At 41.7% G+C, this 27,926-nt stretch overlaps 2 protein-coding genes across 3 annotated transcripts in view; one reads left to right on the top strand and one right to left on the bottom strand.

Annotated features, from left to right (window-relative positions):
- Window positions 1-16,117, top strand: part of SNX24 (sorting nexin 24) — a 79,178-nt gene extending 63,061 nt beyond the window's left edge. For both annotated transcript variants that reach the window (XM_081213946.1, XM_081213947.1), the window contains 4 exons: window positions 9,833-9,927; window positions 10,699-10,731; window positions 11,371-11,435; window positions 15,314-16,117. In XM_081213946.1, the coding sequence (XP_081070072.1) occupies window positions 9,833-9,927; window positions 10,699-10,731; window positions 11,371-11,435; window positions 15,314-15,384 (264 nt within the window). In that variant the 3' untranslated portion in view covers window positions 15,385-16,117. The remainder of the gene's footprint in view (window positions 1-9,832; window positions 9,928-10,698; window positions 10,732-11,370; window positions 11,436-15,313) is intronic.
- Window positions 16,118-16,905: 788 nt separating this feature from the next.
- On the bottom strand, window positions 16,906-27,885 carry PPIC (peptidylprolyl isomerase C). Its single transcript, XM_081213893.1, has 5 exons — window positions 27,716-27,885; window positions 23,976-24,089; window positions 21,791-21,884; window positions 19,526-19,710; window positions 16,906-17,699 (listed from the first exon to the last, which is right to left on the bottom strand). The coding sequence occupies exons 1-5, from the start codon at window positions 27,833-27,835 to the stop codon at window positions 17,565-17,567; spliced, it is 648 nt and encodes a 215-aa protein (XP_081070019.1). The 5' UTR covers window positions 27,836-27,885; the 3' UTR covers window positions 16,906-17,564.
- Window positions 27,886-27,926: the final 41 nt, after the last annotated feature.

Here is a 27,926-nt window from a genome sequence, read left to right as displayed (position 1 = left end):
CACTTTACAGTAATTGAATGCCATTGAAATCAATGGGAACTTCTCCACAAGCAGGCTTATTTAGGTTTCAGGTGCTCATGCTTAACTGAGTTTAGTTTAGCATGAGAACGTAATGCTAGCTGGGTTGGGGTATGACAGGGGGAAAGGTTGCTTTGAAAACAAGTTCTAGCAACCCTAGCTTTACTTGAAGCAGCAGTTTTATTCCAAGACCTCTATCAAGCAGTGGAGTTTTCATTGTTGGACAAGAATAATTTTACTTGAATCAATTGCCAGGAGGCCTAATGCAATAAGGCAGCTTGGGGTCTGACTGGAAGAGCACATTGTAAAGGAAAATCCCATCACAGCTTGGTTTTTAGTAGAAAAACTGTATCTACCTGAAACTTTATTGTATTCAGGGAACTGTGAACAGTGGGTCCTCATTATTAACCCCTCTGTTTAGCATAAATAAAAGCTTTGGTTTTCTAAACGAGCTTGTTTTTAGAAACAGCAAGAGGCACTTCCTTAAATTTGTGGATTTGTATAAAGCCAAGGGCTCCCTCCACTTGCCTTCTTAAGAGTGGAGACCTGAATATTGATTAGCTATCACACTGGCATCAGAACTACTCTTAGGATTCAATTTTTTTGTTGTTTTGCATATTTTATTGATCAAAAGTGGTAAATGAGCATCAAGCGTGCAAGAAGACGATGAATTGTTTACTTGCATAAAATAACCTTTCAATAAGGGAAGATGCATGGCTCACACTTTTGGTGCTGTTCTGCTGCCCGAAGCAGATGGCATTCAGCTGCTATTGATTTGCTCCTATAGTTACAGAGCAGCACGTAACTAGGCATGCTCATTGCTGGTGGGTTTTGGTGTGGTGTTGATCCCCCCCCCGCTGCCCCCCTTCTTTGCATGTGTGCAAAAGGGAAGAAAACTGTACTCATTTTACAAAAGGAAATAATACATTGTAGCCTAATATACTGGTGGGAGCAGGGGGAAACGGAGTAAATATACAAAAGAAGGGGGTGTCAAATCCCATGCCTAAGCTTCTTGTTTCATGACAGGGCTGGCTCTGGTGACGATGCCCCAAAACCATTTCCGGGGCTAGTAATTACACCCTACATGAATGAGAAGGGAAAAGGTATTTCTTGAGAATAGTGTTCAGAATTCCAGACTGTCCAATCTGACTTACTTTGTTGGGACTTACCGTATTTTTCGCACCATAGGGCGCACCGGACCATAGGGCGCACCCAGTTTTTAGGGGGGGAAATCAAGGGAAAAAATATTTTCCCCCCCCAGCCCCAAAGAGCAGCGTATAGGCTGCACACAACCTCTCCCTGCCAGAGGGGTTGCGCGCAGCTATGGAAGAAGGCAAGGCAGCGAGAGGGATGGATCCTGCTCGCTGTTTGGGCTTCCCCTTTAGCCCCATGCAGCCTCTCCTTGCCAGGAGACGCTGCGCAGGGCTAAAGAAGCCATAGCCCCGTGCAGCCTCTCCCTGCCGGAGGAGTTGCGCGCGGCTATGGCACAAGCTTGCATTCGCTCCATAGGACGCACACACATTTCCCCTCAATTTTTGGAGGGGAAAAACTGCGTCCAATAGAGCGAAAAATACGGTACCTTCTCCAAACTCCCCCAGAAAGGGCTAGTGCTGTTCAACACGGGTTAAGAACTTAATTCGTTCTGGAGGTCCATTCTTAACCTGAAACTGTTCTTAACCTGAGGTACCACTTTAGCTAATGGGGCCTCCTGCTGCCGCTGTGCCACCGGAACACGATTTCTGTTCTCACCCTGAAGCAAAGTTCTTAACCCGAGGTACTGTTTCTGGGTTAGCAGAGTCTGTAACCTGAAGTGTCTGTAACCCAAGGTACCACTGTACATGCTAAAACTGCTACTGCCTGACAGAGATCCCTTTCCTGCATCTTAAAATTAATAATAATAATAATAATAATAATAATAATAATAATAATAATAATAATAATAATAAAGTTATACCTTGCCCATCTGACTGGATTTCCCCAGCCACACTCTGGGCAGCTCCCAAACAAATTTTAAAAACACAATACTGTACAGCATTCAACATTATAAACTTCCCTAAACAGGGCTGCCTTCAGGTGTCTTTTAAAAGTAAGATAGTCGCTTATTGCCTTGACATCTGATGGGAAGGTGTTCCACAGGGCAGGTGCCACCACCGAGAAGGCCCTCTGCCTGGTTCCCTGCAACCTCACTTCTCGCAGTGAGGGAACCGCCAGAAGGCCCTCAGCGCTGGACCTCAGTGTCCGGGCTGAATGATGGGGGTGGAGATGCTCCTTCAGGTAAACAGGACAGAGGCTGTTTAAAGCCAATCCCAAATCAGAATCAGACTATTTCATATGGTCGGCACCATAAAAAGAATTCTACTGTACTCAACTGAAATTCTGCACATCAGTTCTGAAACTGTGAACTATCTTATCATTGAAGACATAGTAAAGGACTATTGTTGCTACAGGAGTGCTTTTATCAGTAGTGAAATGACATTCCATGCATTTAAGACAGAGGGAACTCCACTGAGAGTAGGTTGGAATATCCTAAGTTTTGATGAATCAGCTTCTCCAACAGCAAATCACATATCTCCTGTAAGTCAACCCTGCGATCGCTAGAGGTTATTGCAGAAACAATGAAAAGATCTCTCCAAATAGCTGTGGAGTGCTGGCAAAACTACCATATTTTTGCTCTATAAGACTCACTTTTTCCCTCCTAAAAAGTAAGGGGATATGTGTGTGCGTCTTATGGAGCGAATGCAGGCTGCACAGCTATCCCAGAAGCCAGAACAGCAAGAGGGATCGCTGCTTTCGCTGCGCAGCGATCCCTCTTGCTGTTCTGGCTTCTGGGATTCAGAATATTTTTTTTCTTGTTTTCCTCCTCCAAAAACTAGGTGCGTCTTGTGGTCTGGTGCATCTTATAGAGCGAAAAATACGGTACATCAATGTGACATTCATTTGACCCTTGCAAAATGTACAATATAAGCAGATGGAAGTTCTATGTTTGACAGACTGTTCAGAATGCTTGGTGTGTTTCAGTTCTTGACATAATACAAGACATTGGGAAAGTTTGTTGAGGACTCTGGAAGCAGAAGTGGGGGTGCTTGCAAAGGATCGCTAAAGAGCTTCATAACACGTAGCCGCTACATGAGATGTTAAAGGGTTCACATTCTCCTAGCTGAAGCTGTGATAATTTTATACTTCAAAAAATTCTGAGCCAGTTGTGACATCCCTTCTAAAATAGTCGAGGAGCTTCATTTTCTCTGTGACATGCTCTTGACCTTCAGCAATGAAGATGTGACTTATGAAATTAAAAGTTAGTGCATATGTGGAATTCTCAGGGAAAGTTGAATCAGGTGAGAGCATGAGGAAATGGCACGATACAGGTATTCCTGCCAAACGCACAATGGCAACCACAAGTTGTTTGCTTTGATTGGATGTCCAGGTTTCTCCAGTCAGCAGAATTATGCATATCCAACTGCAAGGCAACATGCCAAAAAGGGAGGGGACTCATCCTGAAATTTAAAATGACTTCAGACAAGAGGTTCTGTGCATAGGTGGAACATGAAAGCTATCTGACAACTATCTGACTTTTAGAAGACATCTGAAGGCAGCCCTGTTTAGGAAAGTTTTAAATGTTTGATGTTTTATTGTATTTTTAATATTTTGTTGGAAGCCGCCCAGAGCCAGATGGGCAAGGTTTAAATAAATTATTGTTGTTGTTGTTATTTTACAAGATTTGCCTTTTGACACTTAACATAAATAAATATTTATGGAATTTCTAAACCCCCCCCCCTTGTGCAACTGGTCCCAAGGTGGGAATACAGGAAAAAGTCTATAAAACAATATATATCAATTGAAATCTCATAAAAGATCCTATGTGGCATGCTACAGTTCTTGCTCCCTTGGCATAAGTGAAAAGGAGTATCTTAACAAACCAAAGAAAAGTAAATTGAAAACAGAACACTTGAAAACAGACTTATAGTCAGGAACCATCTAATATAGGCTGCATATTGGTTGATTAAATATTCCTTCTCCATACCCTAGGTGAGTTTCTCTAGCGTGTGTGCATGTGTGTGTAAATATATATAATTCCTTATGTATTTTGTTACGTGAATCAGTGTCATGGAGCTGACAGGCAGAGTAGGTTATTCACAGGTCCGGGAAAGAGAGAGGCGCAAGGCTAACTTGCAGTTGGTTTCTTTATTAAGGAAAGAAAAAAATACAAGGAGGCTCATAAAGGCAAACTCATCTAATGAATCCAGTAGTAGATAGGTAGCCGTGTTGGTCTGCCATAGTCAAAATAAAAAAATTCCTTCCAGTAGCACCTTAAAGACCAACTAAGTTAGTTCTTGGTATGAGCTTTCGTGTGCATGCACACTTCAGATACACATGTGTGTATCTGAAGAAGTGTGCATGCACACGAAAGCTCATACCAAGAACTAACTTAGTTGGTCTTTAAGGTGCTACTGGAAGGAATTTTTTTATTTCATCTAATGAAGCAGTTGATTGAACTGGTGTGCAGCCCCTCATTCACTCTCAAGCATTCTGAGTCAGGGCTCCTCCCTCTGTGATCATCGTCTGCTAAGGTGAGCCCCAGGGGCCTCTCTCTGTGCCTGCCTGGCTTGGTGATCATCATCATGTAACATTTGTCATGTTCTAGAAGTGAGGGACACGGGTGGCGCTGTGAGTAAAACCTCAGTGCCTAGGACTTGCCAATCGCATGGTCGGCGGTTCGAATCCCCGCGGCGGGGTGTGCTCCCGTCGTTTGGTCCCAGCGCCTGCCAACCTAGCAGTTCGAAAGCACCTCCGGGTGCAAGTAGATAAATAGGGACCGCTTACCAGTGGGAAGGTAAACGGCGTTCCGTGTGCTGCGCTGGCTCGCCAGATGCAGCTTGTCACGCTGGCCACGTGACCCAGAAGTGTCTGCGGACAGCGCTGGCTCCCAGCCTATAGAGTGAGATGAGCGCACAACCCTAGAGTCTGGCAAGACTGACCCGAACGGGCAGGGGTACCTTTACCTTTACCTTTAGAAGTAAGTGGGACCAGAGAGCCGTCTGCAGAGAAGCTGTCAGAGTGAGTCTGTGGGAGAGCTGCGGGGTCTGGCTCCCCTCTGTCATCTCTGTCGGCGCATGCATCCAAACTGGTAACCTCATCACCCTGCCCTATGCTGGGCCACCTGCCTCCTTCTGTCTCTTCGTGATCCCTCAAGCTCCCTGCTTCTAGCACCTCTCAGCTTGTCCCCTCCTATGAGGTGTGGTTGGTACTAGGGAACCCACTACCAGGCTCCAGGATCTAAGTCATCTTCTTCTCTGCCTTCCTAGGGGGGCTATTGGGTGGGTTGCTTCCACCACTCTTCCTCATCCAGCCAGTCCCTGACAATCATTTGATGTGGTTTTATTGCACTTGTGTATGTAAACAGCTTCATGATCTTTTGGATAGTAAAGTGGTCTATAAATGGAAATAATAAATAAATTCTGGTTGCAGTTTCTTTCCACAACCATTGGATGCAACCCATTGTGTTAGGAGCTGGACTCATACTAACTTCTGTAAGATGTGAAATATGATTTGTGTATTGGCTGGTCATAGCAGAAATGCAGCACATGACCTTTCTCTTACAAGCTTTCTCCTATCCAAGCCACTGAACGGGTTCAAGAGAAGAAGACACAGAGAAACATGCACATCCTAATTCAACTTTTCAGCTTCACTCCTCATGGTTTTCCATGTGCCGTTCAATTTGACCATTGGCATTTAAATGTAGTAGCTTTATATCAGTTATATTCATTTTTTGGCTGGGGAGCATTTCATTAACCTATGGGCATTCTGGCTCACTTTCTAAATTGTGACCTATGCAGGTATGAATGTGACTACTGTTGACTCCTAACAGCATCCTTTAATGCTGTTTTTTGAACACATACTTTGCATTACTGTGGCAATGTTGTAGAGGGGAAATAAGATACAAATTAGGAAGACGGGTTTTCTATTCCTTTTTTAAAAAAAGACAACCAAAACATTGGAACCTACTTGGGAACCTTCTTAGTTTCCCTCCGTCCCCCACCAGTATATAATGTTCTTTTGCCAACTTTTTATCATTGTTAGTGCTCTTTAAGCGACTGTTGGAGACAAGGCAAACAGAGGAATATATACTACAAAGTGTTCTATAAAGACCGTGGGTTTAAGTCCCAGTGGAGGCAGACGCTCCAGTCTACTTACTGTAGCTAGGATTTATTGATTTTTATTTTTTCCCGCTTCCCCCATTTTTAGCTGCACCGCTGAATTAGATATTGCAAAGCATCTCTCCCTGTGAAGAGAGGAAAAACTGTCATGAACTTTTTCACCCTAACAATAGGGCATTTCAGACTGAAATCTCGCACAAAGGATTTAAACCTACAGGAACAGAGCCTCTTACCACATACCATGCTGAGTCTTCTGGCCAGAAGATGGTTGTGGTCTTGAAGAACTAGGTTGGATGATTGGTGACTTGCGGGGCGGGGAGTGTCCTGAATTTTTAGAGCTGTTTTGTGTGTTAAAAGGGGGGAAAATCAATCTTTGAAAACAATGCAGTCCTCCAGTGCGCTCTCGGAAGGTTAGCGAAATGGTCTTGTCCAAGTTTCTAGCAAGCTGTTCAGTTACTGTTATAATTGGCTGATGAGTAGGTCTGGACCTAACTAGAATGCCAGGGTTCGATTTCAAAGTGTCCTCTGTGAAGATGTGTCACCACTTATGCTGGCTTTAGTGACAATTTTTTAAAAAGGAAACTCATGGGAAATCATTATGCTGTTTATATGTCTCCCATCCTGAAAAGCATTATCCTGTGATATTTTAGCACTGTTTTCTACTGCGTGATGGCATCTACCTAAGGTTAAGGCAGAACAAGTCCCTGTGCAATTTTGTGACTATATTTTACTTACCAGAGGAGAAAAGATAACTGACAATTAAGAATTGGGGATGTCACTGAGAGAACATGAGCAACTAGCCAATAACATCCTCTGGGATAATGCTTTTTTTATGAGGCTGAGAAGGTAGAAGAACAGGGGTTTTAGGGGTTTTGTTACATAATACACAAAAAAAAAACCCACTTCTGGTAAACATTTCTAGAAAAGAACTTCTTAAATAGCCTTCAAAATGGTTAGTGAAATGTGGCAAATGCATGATTAAATTTTCTTTTAAAATGCATAATTAAATTTTCAGCTCAACTACAATTTGATCTCCTAGGATCACTTTATACCTGTACCCCAAGTAATGTAAGAAATGTTTCTATGTCACAAAACTTTCTCTGGATTATTTTACCCCTTTACTCTGGCTACAGAAAGTGGAATTTAGATGTTTTTGGGGGATATAATTTCAGACACTGCATACGGCAGGAAAAGCAGTTCAGAACATCAGGTGGGCAGGGCTCGTTGCAGTAGTTTCCACACTAGTGTGCCAAAAATAAGCCGTCATGTTGGATAAATCTGCCACACTAAGCTTATCAGAGTAGGGAAGCCCATGTAGCATACCCGTAATACCACTGTAATCTCTGATTTCAGCTAATTAACCTCTGGCTTCAGACTGGCTCCCCCTCCTAAACCATAGTTAAGATGAACTTTTGTCCAAAGTCTATAGAAAGCAAAGGGATCAACTTTGTATCCCACATAGGTTCCAGCAGACTTAAATGGCATACAACAATTTTCCCAACCTGGTGCCTTGCGAATGTTTTGAGCTACAACTCCCATCATCCCTGGCCACACTGACAGTCTAAAACATCTGCAGCACAACTGTCTTGAAATGCTGCTGTAGGCCGTTAAAGTATACTGTAGGCTGAGTCTAAACTAAACTAAGCTTTATTTGCCTGCATTAAAAATTGGATTTTGTTGCCTGCAAAGCTTTCTCGATACTTTCTCTCGGTATCTAGATCAGTGACTATTAGCAGTTTGTTTTCTTTGTGATAACGTGTATTGTTATGCAGTTCACATACCCTTTGACTTGCATCTCCCTTCACCTCTCCTCCCATGCTGAGCAAGATGAATTTTGTAGCAGCAGAGTGCTGATTTTACAAAATGCAAATGAAAGACACATTTAATGCAGAATTCTCATTTAAAGATGAACTAGAAGGCTTTTCACCTGCCAGAATTCCAAGGTTTATGTCTTATCTGTAAAAAAAAACCCTGATGTAACCATGGAGATCTACTTCAATGTTGTCTGCCTCCTTCACAGTGGTTGGTTGCTGACAGACTTCCATGTGGCTAAAAGCCCCAGATTGTCTCCATAGTGGCAGTTCGATTTTATGACATGTGTCTTTAGTGACCAGTTGGCAGTCAAGTGGTGAACCATTGTAGAGTTCCTGAAGAATGCTCATCTATAGCTTCCATCACCTTCGCTTCCCGCCATCTTGATGTAATAAATGCTCACATGCCCAATATTATCTGTTCCTCCTGGAATGGTAGAAATATCCTGGGCTTAAAGGAGATGGCTGAGGTCATAAATCAAACAACAGTAGTGTGGATTTTAGCTTGGATATACCTTTCTCCTCTTCCTTTGTGGCACACTGTGAACTTAATAATGCCAGGAGAAATTAGCAAATGTTAGAGGCTCATTTGCTGTGGGGTTGGAACAAATGATCTTATGGCCTTTCTGCGTTCTTATTATGCACTATTCTGTGAGCAGTTGCATTAAGTATATTAGACAATACTGGCTTCTGCCTTTGTCAGCCAAGATCAATATGAGGCATTTTTTAATATGAAAACTTTTTTAAAAAATCTGGTTTCCTTTTCATTACCTTGGATAAATGGGATTAACTGGGGGGTTTTATTTAAGGTTTCAAGGATCGGCTCTTTTCTCCTGTGGAAATATGCTTTTCATTATGTAGGCGTTTGTGTGTAGTCTTATCTAGAATACACAAGAAACTCATCCTCTAGGGTAATAGAAGTTTTAAAGCATTTATGGTGGTGGTGGTTGTAGGAGTATTATACTATCTTTCTTCCAACAAACTATTGGAGGTTTTCCATTTTATCTCCATAGCCCTAAAAGGGATCACCGTGTGTGCTTCTTCACCAAGCAGGATTTGAACTCAGGTCTGTCTGATCAAAATCTAGCCCTCATTCCACTACAATTTATTTCTACCTTCTCTTGGCTTGTCATAGGAGCCAGCTTCTAAGATAAATAAAATAAAATATTTGAGAGGGCCAGCCCCTTTCTCCTAAATTTATGGGCATTGCTATTCAAATGGTGTGTGTGGACCACGTCATGTGATCGATTAGACGGGGCTTACCTGCCCCCCCATATCTTATTTAAATTGGCACCCCATGGCTTGTTGGAAGGAGAGAGTAACTTCTGATTACATCATTAGGATTCCTGACTCTGAATTATGTATTGTTTTCATAGTAGGACTCCGATAAAAGCTTCCTATTTTGTATTAAATCTATTGAAAATTTAGTTTTCTAATAAATGATAGATCCCCCCTTGAATGGTTGTTTGTGGTAAAAGATAAGCGTTTCTCCTCCAGTACTTTTGAGTGTCACACACTCAGTGTCCCTCCGTTACAAAACTTTTGCCAGATCACGATCATGTACCGATGAACCAGTGCATTGTAAGCTGATCTGTCAAGCCAAACACTTGCCTTAGCTTGTTAACATGCTCTAAATCTTTCATTAATGAAATCAGCTAGACCTCCAGACACTCAGAAGACTTCCTCTCCTCCGCTACCATGATGGATGAGATGCTAGAAATTGAGTGGCTGCAGCTCTTGGAGGTGTCATTTCAAAGGAAGAAGAAAACAATATTTATTTCTATGAAAGTAATAGAAAGATTCTATTTAACGTATGCACTTTCTTGATCAAAATTTTCTTTGTTACAGAGTATTATTTTAGAAAATGAAGAGCTTCCCAAAATTTTTCTCGACTTCCTCAGCATCCGTCATTTTCCTTCTCTCCCAAAAGCAGAAAGCTGTGGGTAAGGCTTTTTCTTAGAAATCTCAAAATACAGCATACACGTCCCCACTGTAGAACTAGTTCTACACTCTGGTACAACTCCACTGTCTGAAAATAGTCACTGCTAATTTACAAAATGTGTTTCATATTATGGTTGCACTTGCACTTGATTTATAAAAAAACAATTCAGCACTCCAGTGGCTGTTTCATAGATGAAGCATGGAAACAAGTGAAACTTGTATTTGTTTATTGTCTTGCCCGCGGCAGAGCATTTGACTTAATAGAAGAAAATAAGAAGCTCTTAATATCAATTACCCGAAATTGTGTTTTGTCCTAGGCACAGGAGTTTTTCCTGAGTACGTAGCTCTCCTGATTAAAATAGGTTTTAAGGGAAGAAGTAATGTGCTGTTTAAAATGGGACTATTGCACAAGTCAGAGTGCATGATCTCTGCAGCAGAATGGAACGAAATAAAGAAAGAATTTTGGACAAAGGGCTGCCGGGAGCTTTATTGTTAAGATAGCATAAAAGACCATTAACATTATAATGGCCCTGCTTTGTATCCTCAAAGAAGATTCATTGAAATGAATGGGTTTGAGCAACTTAGATCCATTAATTTAAATGGTTCTACTCTGGGTATAACTTAGTTGCATGCAACCCACTGACTAGGGAAAAGAAATTACCTTGTCATTACTGTTGCTTTTGTTTAATGAGGATCTTTTCTTAAGAATGTAATGCTTCGGGGTTTCAGGTATGTCCAGTGTAACCTATTTTATATGTATTATAATATTTCAGCTCTTTTGAAGAAATAGAATCTGAAGAATCAAGGTAAGCTGTGGCTACTTCAGTTTCCAATTGAGAAATATATTGTTCATATTTTAAAATGTGAGATCAATAGAATAATTGAGCATGTTTTAAAAACCGTATTTTAACACCCATTAAAAAGCTTTCTGTGGGTACATGTTATCTGCTGTTTCTTGCATTAATAAAACTTTTAACTGGTCCAATGTGGTTAAAAGTAAAATTATGCAATCTTAAACTGACCGAATACTCAAAAGGCAGTCTAGCAGGTAAAACAAATTAATGCTGAAGTGTTAAAAATAAAAAGTCGTTGTGAGTTGTTGACATCTGCAGTATTCAACTCCTCACTTTAGAATTGGATCATTCCAGCATGTGTGTGTTTTTTAGGACAGGATTACTAGGTTTGATTGCTGGGGAGTAAGTCCCATTGAACTCTGCTTGATTTGCTTCTGAATAAATATGCTTAGTATTGAGTAGAATGTGACCTAATCTATAATGAGCTTTATTCCTTGAAGATGGTTTTTTGTTTCTTTTACAATAAAATTGGTTTATGTAAGCAAACATTCTACCTAACCAGCTACATCAGCTCACTTTATCAAAGCTAGTTTGTAGTGCATTCAGTTTACTGTCCCTTGATGCTGACATTCCTGTTCTTGACCTTTCTAGCAAACTGTCCCACCAGCCTGTGCTGCTGTTCCTAAGGGATCCATATGTCTTGCCTGCAGCCAATGGTAATCAAAGCTGTCATCTGTTAACAGCTCTTTACTGATCTGACCCTACACCACACAAACCACGTTGTTACTAATACATGCTGAGCCCCAGTTCTAATAAATTTGCAATATATCAGGAGTTTTAAAGCTATTTAAAATCATAGCTGGGAACCAAGGCTTTTGTGAAAAGAGACACAACACCCTTAGCAACTGAAAAGGAGAGGATTTGATTTTTAAAATGCTAACATCTTAATCCTAGGTTATATCTATCCTGCATCAATTTTGAAGTATAATGTGGTGTTGTTGTCGTTTAGTCATGTCCAACTCTTCATGACCCCATGGACCAGAGCACGCCAGGCACTCCTGTGTTCTAATGTGTTAGGAGATGTTTAATAGATGATATTTCAGTAGGTATCATGCCAAGAATTATCGTTCCCCAACCTGATACCTTTTAAATGTTTCAGAGTGCAAGACCTTTGTAGAGCCTGATCTGGATCACAGTATGATCTGGAAGAAGGGGATGTTTATTCTATAAGGATGTGAATTCTATTGCCACCCAGATATTATTGGACTACAGCTCCCATCATTCCTGGCCATTGACCTTGTTGGGGTTGAAGGTTGTTGGCGTCAAACAACATCTGGAGGACCATAGGTTCTCCACCTCTGCTTTTAGGCTCACACTGATTCCTAGTCACTTCACTTCCAAAAGCTATTATTTGTGGAGGCGTAAGCCCCTTGCAGTTCCTTCTCTGTGGCTAACAGCAGCTTTGGAGAACAGGGAATTGCAGACAGCTTGGTTCAGGGCTGCAGCATGGGAATAAAGGTCTACCAAGGGAGAGAGGGGAAGTCCAAGTCAGTCTCTCTTGCTTTTTGTAAAATAAAAGATATCAACAGTTCCAGTTTGAACTCCTGCATCTGATATCATTATATCCTGACTGCATAGAATCAGCACAAACAACCCAAGAGCAATGAATATATGAGGCAAAAAATATATAATTGCAATAGTTCTTCACTGGCTTTGTTTGGCGGGGAAAATATTAGTGAGGCAGGATGTTGGTTGGATTATATCCTCTGACATTCTTAGCAACTTCTCGTCAGTATCGCATTGTGATGAAGCTAATTTGTGAGATTGTATGAAGTAGAACATAATTTTCCTTGGGAGAAATCAAGTACATCTATCCTGTGTTGGAAAAGGTCAGTGTCACCGTATGTCTAATTCTTCACAGAAGCAGCCTTTTGTAACTAATTGCTTCCAGTTTTGCTTCTCTATTTATACCCAGCCCAAATGTTTTGCTAACTCTTAAAATGGTTCAATCTATGTTACACTTCAACTGCGATGGACAACTCTTGTGTTTTTGTTGCTAAGCCAAGGGTGGTCCAATGGTCAGTGCTGCTAACACGGTCATGCAAATTACCTACCAGCTTGGTTAGCTGGGAGTCTGAATCCTCACCCACACACCCCAATCCCCATAGTCAATGAAAGCTGGGGTGTCCCTATATTCTTACTCCACAGCTCTTCAAAGTAGCAATGTAGGTGTGTAGAGCACTGCTGCTGGGAGCAGCCTTGGTACTCGTAAGCTTACACAGTTTTCTTTCTGTTTGATAAAAAAGTAAGAATGTTGTCACATAGCCCCCACTAGATGATTTGCAGTACCGTATCACAATCCTGGATTTGTAAAAAGTGAGGGTAGAGTAGAGGAACAAAAGTGAAGGCACAAAAGCAGTGCCCCTGACATGGGACTGAGAAGGGAAAGACACTGAGAGTGGAAAAGTGGTGGTTTAAAAAACGCCAATGTTTGAGTAAAGCAGAGATGGAGGAAACTGAGAACGTGACACTTTTAGGCTATGGCAGAGGTTTGAGAGAGGTGGGAGGAAGTCAGCGTTTAAAACAAGCTGTGAGTGCAGCGGGAATGGAGTTTGGAGGGCAGTTGTGTTAGCTTTTTGATGTTAGTTTCTGTTTTGTTTCCATCTCTGCTGTTTCTCTTTCCTAAAATTGGTGTGCTTTTTTAAAAGTGTTCCACCATACCACCTTTACTCAGATTTCTGCTCTTGCTTAGAACCACCACTTTCCTCTCAGTGTCTCTCCACCCCTGCTTACTCAAAACTTCTGTCATTTAAAACAGCCACTTTTTCCCTTTCAGCATTCCTCCCTCCTTGCTGTACTCAAACTTCTCTCTTTCCCATTCCTCAGCTGCTTCATGTGAGAGAGATAAAGGATTTGGAGCCCTCAAATATTCCAGAGTACCTTCACACAATGTATTTCACTCCTGGAACCATGTGTTGTCTGAAGTTCCGGATTCAGTGTAGTAATTTAGAACAGATATTTTTTTAACAAGCAAACACCCAATCTATATACATCTGACCACTGAACTTTACCTTCTCTAACTGAACAAGCTAACAGGCTTGCTTTTAAGACTGTAGTCATCTTAAAGATACAGTAACATATATCATCATGGGATGGGTGCCCAAAGGGGGCTGCAGAATTAGGCAAGAGGGGGGGAAGGAATGGAAATGGGGGTGATCTGTGTGCAAGGGTTGAGAAAAGTAAGGAGGGGTATAGAAAAATGTGTGAAAGTGTAAAGGGGGGGGTCCCAAAAGGGAAGGCATAGGAGGCATGGAAATGGGAGTGAAGATGGAAGCAAGGACATGAAAGGAGTAGGAGAGGATGCTGACTTCAAAACTGGGCGCAAGGTGAAAAGGGGTGCTTAGTAGTTGCAGTGTGTGGGAGAAGGAAAATGCAGGAAGTTACCCAGAAAATGGTTTATGTGCAGCGGGAGGTTTGCACAAGAAGAGGAAGTATGGACATGGCAGTGAAGGTGAAAACGAATCCAAAGCAGGCCTGTCAAATAGAAGAAAAGGCTTCAGAAACAGTTTCAAAAGTGATATTAGCAGTTTCATGGTGTGGGAATAAATTCTAAGGAGTTAATGTAGGGAGCAAGCGGGCTGGCAAGTGGGGGGCAGCCCCTAATTTTTCAGGTCAGACAAGTGTTTGTGAAATTCTAAGAGCTGATTTTAAAAACTGCTGAATAGTATTGTAATTTTATGTTGTGAACTGCCCTGAGATCTATAGATGAAGGGTAGTACAACAACAACACAAAAGTTTGGCTTATGTTGAACATTTACAGCAGTCAAAATTCCTGAAAAGTAATTTATTTAACAAACGCTGATCCATTATTACTGAAGTCTTACTATATTTAGTTTCTTCACAATGCTTTGTCTATGTCTGTTTAGAGTTAACGCGAAACTGGAGAAAATGCTATGGACTTGTAGAATAAATGTGCTTTAATCACATTTATGCATTTCTTCTCTTCTCTGCAAGTCTCCTCACATTAGCTTATCTTATGATGATGATTAGCATCCTTTGTTTTTAGGAATACTATTCCTTTGGAACTTATTGCAAGAATCTGTCCCTTTACGTTGACTAGATGCTTTAAGGATGCTTATGTGATGGCATCAGGCTCTTCCAGTCAACTTGGACTAAACAGTGCTGTAAACTACAATGGAAAAACTGCTGTGAAGTATTCCCAGTAGAAATCTTGGAATTCCTTCAAGTGTATTGAGATTTTGTTAGAAATTGAATTGCCAGTGTAATCCATCTTCCTTGTGAGAAAAGATTCAGATAAAGAGCTGGAGCCTAGCAGCATTAAGTATTAGAACATCCCTTTAAATCAATAAGCTACAAATCTGGCAGTGCATTCAGGCAATGCCCAGTGCTACACTAAAGTGGGTTTAGTGCTGAAACAGCATTACTAATAGCACAATCCTGAGCATGGATAAACATGGTGGTGATGCAATATCCTAAATTACACTGGGCCTTGCCTTGTTAAGTTCTACAAAAACATTTATATTGTATTGACATATGTAAGAAAGCAGTTTTTCTTCTTTCCTTTTTTTTCCAGATGACTTTCCAAACGTAGTTATTGAAGGTGTTCTCCGCGGATTGTTTTATCCTCATCTACAACCCAGGTAGAAAATGGGTTTGGATGGATAGTAACTGAAATAAACTCATCCTCTTCCTGGAACTGCACATTTTTAGTAAAACTCCTAAGACAACAGAATGTGGTCACAGTGGAGATGATATTTAATGATGGAACATTTCCCCTTTTAAAATTAATTTAGTGTATCACTAATATTGCTGCTTTTAAAATTATGAATGGAGAAAACGCTACTGTTGAATCTGTCTACCCAACTCCAAATGTTTAAAAAGCTGACATTCATAAGCTGAATTACACTAACAACTTTCATCATGTATTGATTTTTTAAAATAATAAATTACTACACTAAGCTTTTTGTCTCAGTGTAGTATCCACTGCTGGCAGTGGGTACACAGGGCAACTTATTACACAGGCAAGACCAGGGAAAAAATGTTAAGAGAATTACTGCCCAAACTTGAAATGTAATCTAATCTTATTTTTAGTATTTCTGATGTGATTATATCATATCTATATTATCTTAAGTATGACTTAAATTTACTTCAGGACCCTGGCAACAAACCTTGTGCTTTCAGCCAATACACTCTGTTTGGTGAGCATAACTTTCCCATGTTATTTAACTTGTACCATTATGTAGCAGGAAGCAGACAGAACATGATGGGTAAAAATAATCAGCTAATAAATATTCAGAGGTCAATTGTCTAAGTGAACCATATGCTTATGTTTCACAAGATGTCAGAACCCAAAATAAAACATTGGCATTACATTGCATACGTTAGCGTTTGACGTGCATCTATTTCTGGTCTAATTCTAGTGTTTCTTAATAGCAACCTACTCAGCTGAATTCTTTTGTCAATGCTTGCTTGCTCTATTAGTCCGGTGGTTGTGTTAAGAGTTATGAAGGAATCACAGCTTGTGGTCAGTTTCTAAACAGGACAGCTTCAAGCCATGGATTATGCCCCAGACTGTATACCAAACCAGGATTTAAACTATTATATCTGATTCGTAACTAATACTAAGCCACATGTCTTTGAAAGTGAAAGTAACCCTGCATCAGGAGTCCCAATGCTCTGCAGAGCAAGGGGAGCACCACACAAGCCCAGCATTTGTCTCAAGACCCCTTCTACTTCATCTCCAAAGTAGCTAATCAAGGTTTAGCATTACAGTGGTGCCCCGCAAGACGAATGCCTCGCAAGACGGAAAACTCGCTAGATGAAAGTTTTCCGTTTTGGAGGTGCTTCGCAAAACGAATTTCCTATGGGCTTGCTTCGCAAGACGACAATGTCTTGCGAGTTCCTGCTGGTTTTTTTTCCCTCCCCCCCCTTTCTAAGCCGCTAAGCTGCTTATCAGCTGATCCGATCAGCAGATAAGCCGCTAAAAGCCGCTAATCCATGGGCTTGCTTTGCAAGACGAAAAAACCGCTAGACGAAGAGAATCACAGCACAGATTCTTTTCGTCTTGCGAGGCACCACTGTACATGCATATGCAGCGAATGAAAATACTTTTACATCTTTATACTGTTGCATGGCAAACAGGGCAATATGTTCAGAAAACAAGAATAGCTTTTTAGCAGAAGTTTAATGTATGTATAAAATATCAATACACGACAGTGGGTTTAGACTTATTTGCAACAGTAATACGCTCACATTCTGCATATATTGAATTTGAACAAATTTAAATTCATCATACATGCCATAGGACCTGCACATGTGTCCATCATTGATGCAGGAAACCCCTGTTATAAAAAGGAATGGAAAGAAGAGTCTCAAATATTCTTTATATGAAAAGAGAACTGTGTCAGGTGCTTGAAGCAGAGAACATGTTTTAGAGGAGCAGACTGAAGGAGTGTGTTTTCCATTGCCACAAACTACCAAATGCTGAAGTGTTTCCAGGATGAGATATTTTATAAAACCCTATCCATAAGGTGGAAGACTCGCATGACCAAAGAATGAGGGCGAGCTGTTAATAAAAGTAGTATATGAATAATCAAAGAGCAGGAAAATTATTGCCTTCAACCACTTAAGTCAATACATTCCTAATGTTTTTCCCCCATAAAACTACTTCCTGGAAAGGCAATCAAGTAGTCCTCTGGATTTAGCACCTAGATATTTCAATGCTACCTGTGAGGTTACCACGTTCTTGCAAAAGAATCTTCAGATACCCTTGCCTGCTTTTAGCCAGAGGAGAAGCCATTGCAGTTCCTTTGCTCACGTTGCCGTCAACTTCTCCAGTCATCTACTTCAACCACAAATGGTTCTTTTACATCTATTTTTCCACTATTAACAATCACACAGTCTTGAAGAGGGCGGTCGTCGTCATCTACCGGCTGAAGTTCTATGGCGTGCACCACTAACTGAAATAAGAAGAAAAACTGATCTCTGGTGTCAAACACAACATAGACGTGACATGTACTGCTGAGTTTACATTTTGTGGGATTTCCCTTAACTCCTGCTTATATATATTTTTGCTCTGTAGCTCCCCACTAAGGTCACAATCAGTCTGCTTCTGTGCTTGTGATAGAAAATACTGGGTTGCTTTGAAACCTAATTGTGGCATGGGGATGTTTTTGAAATGGGAAGTCACAGCTGGAGATAGTTATAGACACCACCCCACAAAGTGCCCCACACACCACAGTTAGGCTTGAAAAAAGCCTTCCATTGGCTACAGTAGAGAGCCATCTTTCAGGCTTTATTTCAGCCAAGGCAGGAAACAGAACCCTTGTTGGCACTGGGGGAGACCTCTGTGGGACCATGAGCCTGCAAGGCACTGCATTTGTGCCCCATCCCCTAGAAACTGTTTTAAGCATTATGTCCCACCTGTCAACGCTTTCAGTTTTACAGTTTAAAAAATAAAATAATAAACCGTAGCAGCATCTAAAAGCAATACTTAAAAGTTTAAAAGCTGGAAACAGAAACATCTTAACCTGGTGCTAAAAAGATAATGTAGGCTTCCAAGCAAGTCTCTCTGGAGAGGGAGTTCCACTACTTAGGCCACCACTCTTTACCACAGAGGAGGCATCAAAAATTCCATCAACACACAGGCAAACTGAAAAGGGGGCAAGTGTTCATTTTGCTATGCAAGCCCTGTCCTGCCTAGGGCTTTAAAGGGAAGCACCAGCACTTTATATTGCGCCAGATCACAGCCAGTGAAACGCCAGCAAGATGTTTACAGCAACTGACTGCGGCCAATAACCCGGCAACTCTGTTTTGAACCAGTCTCAGTCCTTCACAAGGCAGCTCCACATAGAGCAAATTACAACAGTCTGTCCTGAAGATTACCAAAACATGAATACCAGTAGCCAGCTGCCTGATGTGAATTAATATTTTAATTTTGTTTTAAATGTATTTGCTGTTTTTAATCTGTTTTTAATTGTTCTTGCTATGCACCACCTGGAGACAGTTGTGTACAAGGTGATTAATAAATCCAGTGCTTTTTTGGGGGGGGGCACAGGGGTATGCATACCCATAAACATTTTGTGAATCTTTGTACTTTTTCCCATTTACTGTATTTCTTTTACCCGATTTGGTGATTTTCTTGAGTCAAAATGAGAGTACCCTTAAACTTTTTAAAGAAAAAAAGCACTGAATAAATCAATGATGATGATAATGTCGTTCCCCACTTTAGTGATGTGTACACATATATTATAATTAAGAATAGTTAGATAATTGCTAAGGGCCTATAAAGCAGAGGCTACACCAGAACTCATGTAGACAATTCTAGATAAGCTTTTAAAACAAACAGTAACCCATACCCCACAGATGGCTAACCAGCCAGGGGTCACGTAGACCCATGCTCAAATCTCTGGAGGACACATGCCAAAGTGAGCTTGGCCATTAAAAAAATATTAAAGGACACATTTTTGGGGAACTTCACAAAAATGCTGTGACATCACAGTCACTACAGGGTACCCATGGGAGTGGTCAATCGGAAACATTTCAAATGGACTGGTTTTACGAGTCCTTGCAGGGCCACAAAAAAATCCTTTTGGCATCTCAGTGGGGGACCTATGGGAGCAATAATTTTAAAAACTGTTTATTTTAAAAATAATAATTATAAATGGGGGCACAAAAAACCTACTGTGGGGGAGGATGTGTCCCACAGGCCACAGGTTAGCCACTCTCTGCTATACCCACTGCTTCCAACTAATGAACAAAGCTAGTATAGTTATTTTTCACCTACCATTCCATCAATGACTTTCCCAAACACTACATGCTTTCCATCTAACCATCCAGGCCTTGTCACAGAAATGAAGAACTGGGAACCATTGGTATCTGGGCCAGAATTAGCCATACTGACCCATCCAATACCATAATGCTTCAGTTTAAAGTTTTCATCAGGAAACGTCTCTCCGTAGATGCTCTTTCCTGGGAAACAAGACATCAGGTTCAGAAGAAACAATATTTTGTTTAAGACTTTTTTTTCTAAAAGGGTTTAAGATATAGGCCAACACCTGAATCTCCAGAACACATTCAACTGCCTCAACCTCACCAGTGTACCTAAATGGAACTTCCTAGATAGTCTGTTGAATCAGCTACCAGGAATCATGCTAACTGCAACAGTAAGAGCAATCCCAGCATGCAATGTAATTAGGCACTGGCTGTGTTAATGCACCCCTGCTTCCTCAGCACTAACAAATTATGAAGGTTCACTGAATCTGCAACTTGCGTACTATAGCAATAGGAGAAATCAGCTTGCATCTCTTTCTAGACATTTCCATAAAAATTGTTTTCAGAGGGCGGGGGGCGGGGTGCTGTTCCCTAAGGTGATATAATACCACCCTGGCCAAGATCAAGAGTATGCATCTGCAAGCTGATGCATGTATAAGATGGGAAAGAGCGGGAATGAATTCACCATACTTGCCAAACAGGTAACTGGCAGTGGTAAAGCCGACAGAAGCAAGGCCTGGCCCTAACATTAGGTAGAGGAAGGCAGCTGCTCTAGGAAGTAGCAGCTGGGGGTGGGAAGTAAACATTGTCTAGCTTGCACCCCCTAAGCTAGGCTGCTGTCCATAGATGCATCATAGGACTCACAAATATTGAAGTACCGTAAGGGTCAACTAGCAGTTTGCTTTGCTTTTGTACATGTAAAGGCACCATTTTTCCTTTACCTTGAGTGGCAAAATGACTTGGGCCAGCATTACCAGAACTTCTCCTGCACTACATACATCCACTTGAGTACTGGGTTCAGAAAAGTGCTGGAAACCAGTGCAACAGGCAACTGCAGGCGGTTTTACAGCAGATATCTGAACTCCTAAAATTCCCCAGACACTTCAGACTAGAAAAGGGGGGAGGGAGCCAAATAAAGCATGCTTTGCCCCTTGCTTATACTCACATCCCATATCAGTGGCAGTTTCTCCACAGTAGTTAGTTGTCTAATATCTACTATGCAGTGATGATTCATTTATGGATCTGTATTAGTTAAATAATTAGCAGGGACAAAAAAACTGGGTACTTTAAGGGTATTTACTGTTTAAGGCTTTACCTTAAATAGTAGTGAAGAAGAGAAGATTCTAGCCCCCCAAAAAAGTGTGGCTTTAGGTTTGGACAATGTAAAGTAGTTTATTCTATCCCTATATTTTCTGTACAAGCTGTCCTGACATTGCTAGTCATGCAAGTGCTTAATAAACATATACGTGTAATGTGCCTAATTTCTCATTCCACCCAACAGCACACAAAAAGATCCCTTGCCCAACTTGACACTCATTTCAAGATCTGAACAGGAGATGTCTATGCAGATGTCTGTTTCTACATTTAAGTCACCTCTGCAAGAATAGGACAGATGAAATTAATTCTTGCTTCTTGTACTAAATTAGACTTTAAATGTGTTCTGAAAGCTTTATTTGCTGAATCAGAATATGACAATTCTCTGCCTCACTTTATATTTTTACATTCAAATTCAACACCATTAAGGTAATGATTGTGGATCTGCAGTAAGTAGCAGTAAGACCTAGTCAATTGGATTTATTCCCACTCGAGTGTGGTGAGAATTGAACACAGTGGGACCTAATTCCAACTACCGATGCTGAACTTATCTATATACAGGGGAAATGGTTTTGGCAAGGAAAAAGAGAACTGCTTCTTTGAAGCTGCATCAAGATAGAAATATTTTTCTCATATTAAATCCAAGATTGTGTTTTCTTCTGTAAATTAACCTTAACCATGCTTATATCACAATAAAATTATCTATTTACATATGCCACAGGAAGGTTGTTTATTGATCAGTCAGTGACATAGAGCCCACTAAGTAAATAGCAGTTAGTTTGGCCAAAGATGTACCAATTTTGGTTTTTTCTAAATTTGAGAAAATTATAATTATTTTATATTCTAGATTTGTTTGATTGTTGTACATCATTCCTGGACTTTGTCACTGGCATCAGTTGGACTGCATAGTTCCATATCTTTTATATTTATGTATTAAATTCCTTTAAAAAGAAATCAACTTTACCCCCAGTGCCGTCTCCAGCTGTGAAGTCACCTCCTTGAATCATGAAATCTTTGATTACACGATGAAATTTGCTTCCTTTATAGCCAAAACCTTTCTACAAGACAAAATTCAGAATGGCATGATTTCAGTTTGGCAAAATACTATACACTATAATGAAATAAACAATTGATTAAATAATGATTAACAACAAGATGCCTGCCACTCTGAACTTTTGAGATAAAAGAGATGGCGGATGGGGTTGTGTCAATTAATTATTTTTAATTTATTACTTATTAAAGTTCTACACCACCCTTCATCCAAGGATCACAGGGTGGTTTACAATATAAAATCACAAAAATACACACCATAGTAACAAACCAAAACAATAACCCACTGCCCTACAGTATAAATAATAAATAATTTATTAAATTTATTGTTTATTATATTGAGGATGTGTCACACAACAAAAAGGTAAAGGTAAAGGACATGGGTGGCGCTGTGGTCTAAACCACTGAGCCTCTTGGGCTTGCTGATCAGAAGGTTGGTGGTTCGAATCTCTGTGACAGGGTGAGCTCCCATTGCTCTGTCCCAGCTTCTGCCAACCTAGCAGTTTGAAAGAACGCCAGTGCAATTAGATAAATAGGTACTGCTGTGGCAGGAAGGTAAATGGCGTTTCTGTGTGCTCTGGCTTCTGTGATAGTGTCCCATTGCACCAGAAGCAGTTTAGTCATGCTGGCCACATGACCCGGAAAGCTATCTGTGGACAAATGCTGGCTTCCTCAGCCTGAAAGTGAGACGAGTGCCGCAACCCCATAGTCGCCTTTGACTGGACTTAACCGTCCATTGGTCCTTTAACTTTACATTACCTTTACCCAACAAAAAGTAGAGAAACCACTAGAACAGGGTTCAACGGATTTTGGCTGGTCATTGTCACCAAGCCAACACTTCCAGTCTTCAGGACTCTACCCTTCCCTTAATCCAACTTTGTATACGGTTACAGATAGGCATTAACTCTCCCCCCATAGAGCTAGAGAAGTGGGCTAGTGATTATCCCCACAGCTGTTTTGGATATCTGAGCTCAGCACAAATGCTGGGATTTGCTTCCACAAGATATAGTGACGGCCACCAACTTTAAAACATTGGACAAATTTCTAGAACAGTGTTTCCCAACCTTTTTTCGGCAAAGGCACACTTGTTTGATGAAAAAAATCTCGAGGCACACCACCATTAAAGCCCTGTGACGTCAGCGCGCAGCGTCACGCCGGGAGGGACGCACGAAAGTGTAAGTTTCAATTTTTTTCCCTCCCCCTTGCCGGGGAACCTCCAAGCTTTGGGGGTGGGGGGGGAGGAGGCAGCAAAGCGAGGCAGGAAGGAGAGCGCGGCTTGGCTGGGTGAGCTTTGGCAGGGCAGGGGCAGGGAATGAGAGCCGCGAGGCGGGCGCTGCGGACGGAGGCGCTGCCCGCCGAGCTCGAAGGCAGCCAGGCAGGCAGACGGCGAGAGCCCCGCGCTGGGCGGCCTCTCCTCGCCGCCGCCGCCCCGCCTCTCGCCGCCCGACTCGCCCGCCTCCCTCCAGGCAACATCTCGCGGCACACCAGGCAACATCTCGCGGCACACTAGTGTGCCGCGGAACAGTGGTTGGGAAACACTGATCTAGAAGACAGGGCTATCAAGGGCTAATAACCATGGTGCCATGCCCTGTTGTTGGAGGCAGTATGCCTCTGTAGAGCAGCTGTTGGAAATCAAGAGCCTTCCTGCACACAAGTTCTGCTTACAGCTTCCCATAAGGACCTGGTTGGCCACTGTGAGACCCAAGAATGCTGACCTCTGGTCTGATTCAGCAGAGCTCTTCTTATGTTCCTAAGAGCACTTCCGACATGCAGTGCAAAGCAACTTCTGACTTTATCTCCATAAAGTTGAAGCTGTTTTAGTGTTGAGCAAAAAGGTCCTCCAAACGCCTCCCATGTCTCAGAGCCAAAGCAGCCAGGCATAGGCAGTGCAGACATTCGCAGTTTAACTATGCTTCTGGTTGCAGCAGAACTTGGAGGACAATTCCTGCCCCAGCTATAAACTGATGAGGAGGGCCGAGTGATGGAGTATTAGCCATGCTGCACCACATAAATATGTGCACAGACACACACAAAGAAAACTCTGTGCATTTGTCTTTTCACTGAAATGCATGTACAAAACATTTTTTAAAAGTTCTTACTTCTCCAGTTGCTAGTTTAACGAAGTTTTCCACCGTCTTTGGTACTACTTTTCCAAACAATCCAATTACAATTCTGCCAGCATCTTTGCCGCCTATCTGTATATCAAAGAATACCTACAAATTTCCAAAAAATAAAAGCAATCATTGAAAACCACAGAATATCAATAATGCAAGAAATAAGTCTGGTAGGATCCAAAGGTGCCCTTCCATTCATGGGAGGAGTTCTGCCTGTGCACACAAGGACCTGTGATGCAGTGGAGGCTCTCAGGCATGGAAGTGGGGAGGGGACTTTTGGCCAATTCCACCTTGCCCCCATAGCCCTCTGAGTCCCCTCCCATGCTGATCCCCTAACTCTCTGGAGCAAATTTGGGGTGGGGGAAGCAACAGCAAAGTATCACTTTCCCCATTCTGATTACGTGAGCGCTGCTGGATCGAAGGACTTGGTATTACATTTTTTTTCTTTCAAATTATATAATAATCAATCAAACAATGTACACAGCATTTTTATAAAAAGGATTTCTGCATATTAATTCTTCACTTTCACTATTTTCACTATTGCATTTAAAAAGCTACAATATTATCAGACAGGCAATTCCTGGGAGTTTTACCTCCCTCTAAAAGTTCAACAAATAGAATGCAACCTGTTACACTGGTGGCACTAAGTCGGACAAATAGGAAGTGAAGGTCCAATTTATACATGAAAGCCAGATGCTTACTTCCATATAATTCTTTCAACCTTCTCAATACAGAAGAAACATCAGCTAAGATATGAAATGTCAAGCTATATCCAGAAAACTTATTTTATTCATCTGGTTATGGAGCTATTCAAATCTCTCATAGGAGGTAAGTGAAAGAAAATGTCAGATGGAATTGAGAATTCTGAAATACAAGTGTACAAGTAGGACCTTATACAAAGGGTTGCAGTATATCCCTATTCAGGTTTCCAGCTTCGTGATAAGCTATAAGGAGCTCAGTTAGGCTATTCCTCCCTCCATGGTTTTATCATTTTATTATCCAGTATTCAACATTTTGTGGCTTTGGAGCATGGTCAATCCTTTTTGAGCTCTTCCCAGTGTTCCAGTGTCGATTCAACACTCAACCATCCCAGTTTGCGATTAGAGGGAGTGATTGTGATAATATTAGGTCAGGTGGACGTGATTTTTCACGACGTACAGAATGCATAAAGTGTCATATTTCAGAAAGGGATAAAAGCTTAAGAAAACACACAATACCAATGAGATTAAAAAAATAAATCTGGGTATTCCTTTGTGTTATCAATAGGCTGCAGAAGCTCTCCGAGTTACTGAATTTTGCACTGCTTTTAGCAATGGTGGAAAAATTAAAGACACAATAGCAAGTGATGCATTTAGCATCATATCTAGTTTAGCCCTAAAGCCCTTTCAACCAACCCAACACAGGTAAAAAGAAGAAGATCTAAGTGCCTGTTCAAAAGGGATTGTTTTACTGTATTCATTTTATTGTGTTCAGTTGTCTTCATATTGCCTTCTCTTTCCTGTTTATCTGACCCCCACTGTGTTATTGATCCTATTATTAAAGAAATTTTAATGAGACAGCCATTCATTATGAAAGGGGAGGGGAAGCAACCAGTTTCAAGAGTATTGTGAGTGTCCCATGAGATCTGTTGAACTCGTTCTCAAATTCTTCCTTTTGCCTCATCCAGGGATGGAAACTTGTGATTCTCCAGATACTGCTGGACTCCAATTCCCATCAGCTCATTGTCAGTACAGTCAATGGTCAGAAAGAAGTAATGGGAGTTGTATGCCAACATCTGGAGGGCTACAAGTTCTCTACCCACTGACCAAATCCATTTTATCCATTTCTAAGAATGTTTTATTATTACTTATAAAATGATGCACAGATCTGGATTCAAGCTTCAATGACTATCTATTGCCTTGGAAGCAAAACACAGAGGAATATTAAATTGAGATGAATTATCTGTGTTAATTGATACCAGAATGTCAATCTTTTACAGCTTTTACGGCACAATTTATACTAGGCTGATGTCATAGTACCTGTTCTCTAATGCACTTCTTCAAGAAGAGAACATGTCAGGAAAACAGAACACAAGGGAGAGGTGGCAAAGCAGTGAGATGATCCAGCTTTCAGGAGAAAAACATCTTTCAAAAATGGGGGTCAGAGGTAGGGGCCCCTGAGCTCACTACCACAGATGGTTAAATACTGCCAAATTGATTGCATATGCTGCCGAAGAGGCATACACATTAAGTTATATTAGAAGGAAGCATAAAAAATACCCATTAATCTTTTCTTGCTTTCCTCTTAAATGACCATTTAAAAGCAAAAATCTGGGTTTCTCATCAATTGGTGCTGATCGGGATATCTGCTGAAACTCGCCATATCTTGTAATGACTACTACTATGAAGGAATTAAAGCCCTCACCAAGGTCTGTAGATTGTCAAATGCTAGAATGCACTTGGCTTTTGCTCACTTTTGCTCCCTAACTGAGGAGCAGCTGCAGACCAGGATTTTTCTACAAAATCCAATGTATATTCCAGTTGCCTAAAGTACACATCCCTACCTTACAAGAGATGTACAGTGGTACCTCGGGTTAAGTACTTAATTCGTTCCGGAGGTCCATCCTTACCTGAAACTGTTCTTAACCTGAAGCACCACTTTAGCTAATGGGGCCTCCTGCTGCCGCCGCGCCGCCAGAGCACTATTTCTGTTCTCATCCTGAAGCAAAGCAATAGTCAGAGCTGTCATCCAGCAACATCTGGAGGGCCACAAAGTCCCCATTGAATCTCAGTATGAGAATGCCGCTCCCCATTTCTTTTTGATGCTTAGCTCTAGTTGTACAAGCAAAAGTCTACTGCATAAGAATATATTGGCCACACCGTGGATTAAACAACATAAAGTGTAAGGAACAAGATACGTGCAAACAATACATTCACCTTGGAAAGCGGTCTACTGTGGGTGGGTGATTACCTAAATTACATGGGCCTGAATGCTGAATATGCACAAGTTAAACGCGCATAAGATGCAAGTTTACTGAACGGTCATAGGCTCGTGTCCAGCCTGTGGCTCTCATACGATATGCAGGAACTATTACGCATGTAAAATATAAATTTCACCCAACATGGGAGCATCTGATTTTATCCTGTGAACTGCCCTGAGACCTGCGGGTATATAAATTCAATTAATAATAACAATAACAACAACAACGATGTTCTGAAGAAGTGTGCATGCACACGATAGCTCATACCAAGAACTAACTTAGTTGGTCTTTAAGGTGCTACTGGAAGGAAGTTTTTTATTTTAACAACAACGATGTTGATGATGATGGTGGTGTCCTCACTCGCCTCCAGGCCTGCTCTGCCCCCCCGAAAGCTTGGTTATTCATCAAGCACGCACCCGGGAAATAGAGAGGAAAAGCAATATCCTGGCATTATTACAAGCACACCTGCATGCCTAGGTGGTGGCCAGCATTTTTCTGGCAGGGCTCCTTGTGCCACAGCCACCCTTTGGCTCTCCAGCTGTGTGTGTGGTTTTTTTCGGACTACAACTCCCATCATTCCTAGCTAAAAAGACCAGGGGTCAGGAATGACGGGAGTTGTAGTAATAAAAAAAAACACAAACCTGCTGGAGAGCCAAGTTTGGGAAACCCTGAGGCCAGCGTGGAAAGACGTTGGTCCACAAGCCAAGGAAAGCGTGGGTGGGGGGAAAGGGAGAGGGGCGAGGGAACGACACCCAGCCATAGTCACCTTGGCGGTCACGGCGGGTCCTCTCTTCTTGAAGCCCTCGGCCCCCCAGATGGACGCCAGCAGGAGGAGGAGGCAGGCGGCCGCGGCCAGCCAGGGCGGAAGGGCGGCGAGGCGGCCCATCTCCTCTTCCCCTCAGCGGCCGCGACTGAAGAGCCAGGCGCGCGCTCCCGGCGCCTGCGCGTCTCGGCTCTGTAGGCCCCACAGCGCCCCC

Source organism: Podarcis bocagei (assembly GCF_964188305.1).
Source record: "Podarcis bocagei genome assembly, chromosome: 11".
Lineage (NCBI taxonomy): Eukaryota > Metazoa > Chordata > Lepidosauria > Squamata > Lacertidae > Podarcis > Podarcis bocagei.
Note: the sequence above shows the minus strand (reverse complement) of the source record. Positions and strands in the feature narration are given on the sequence as shown.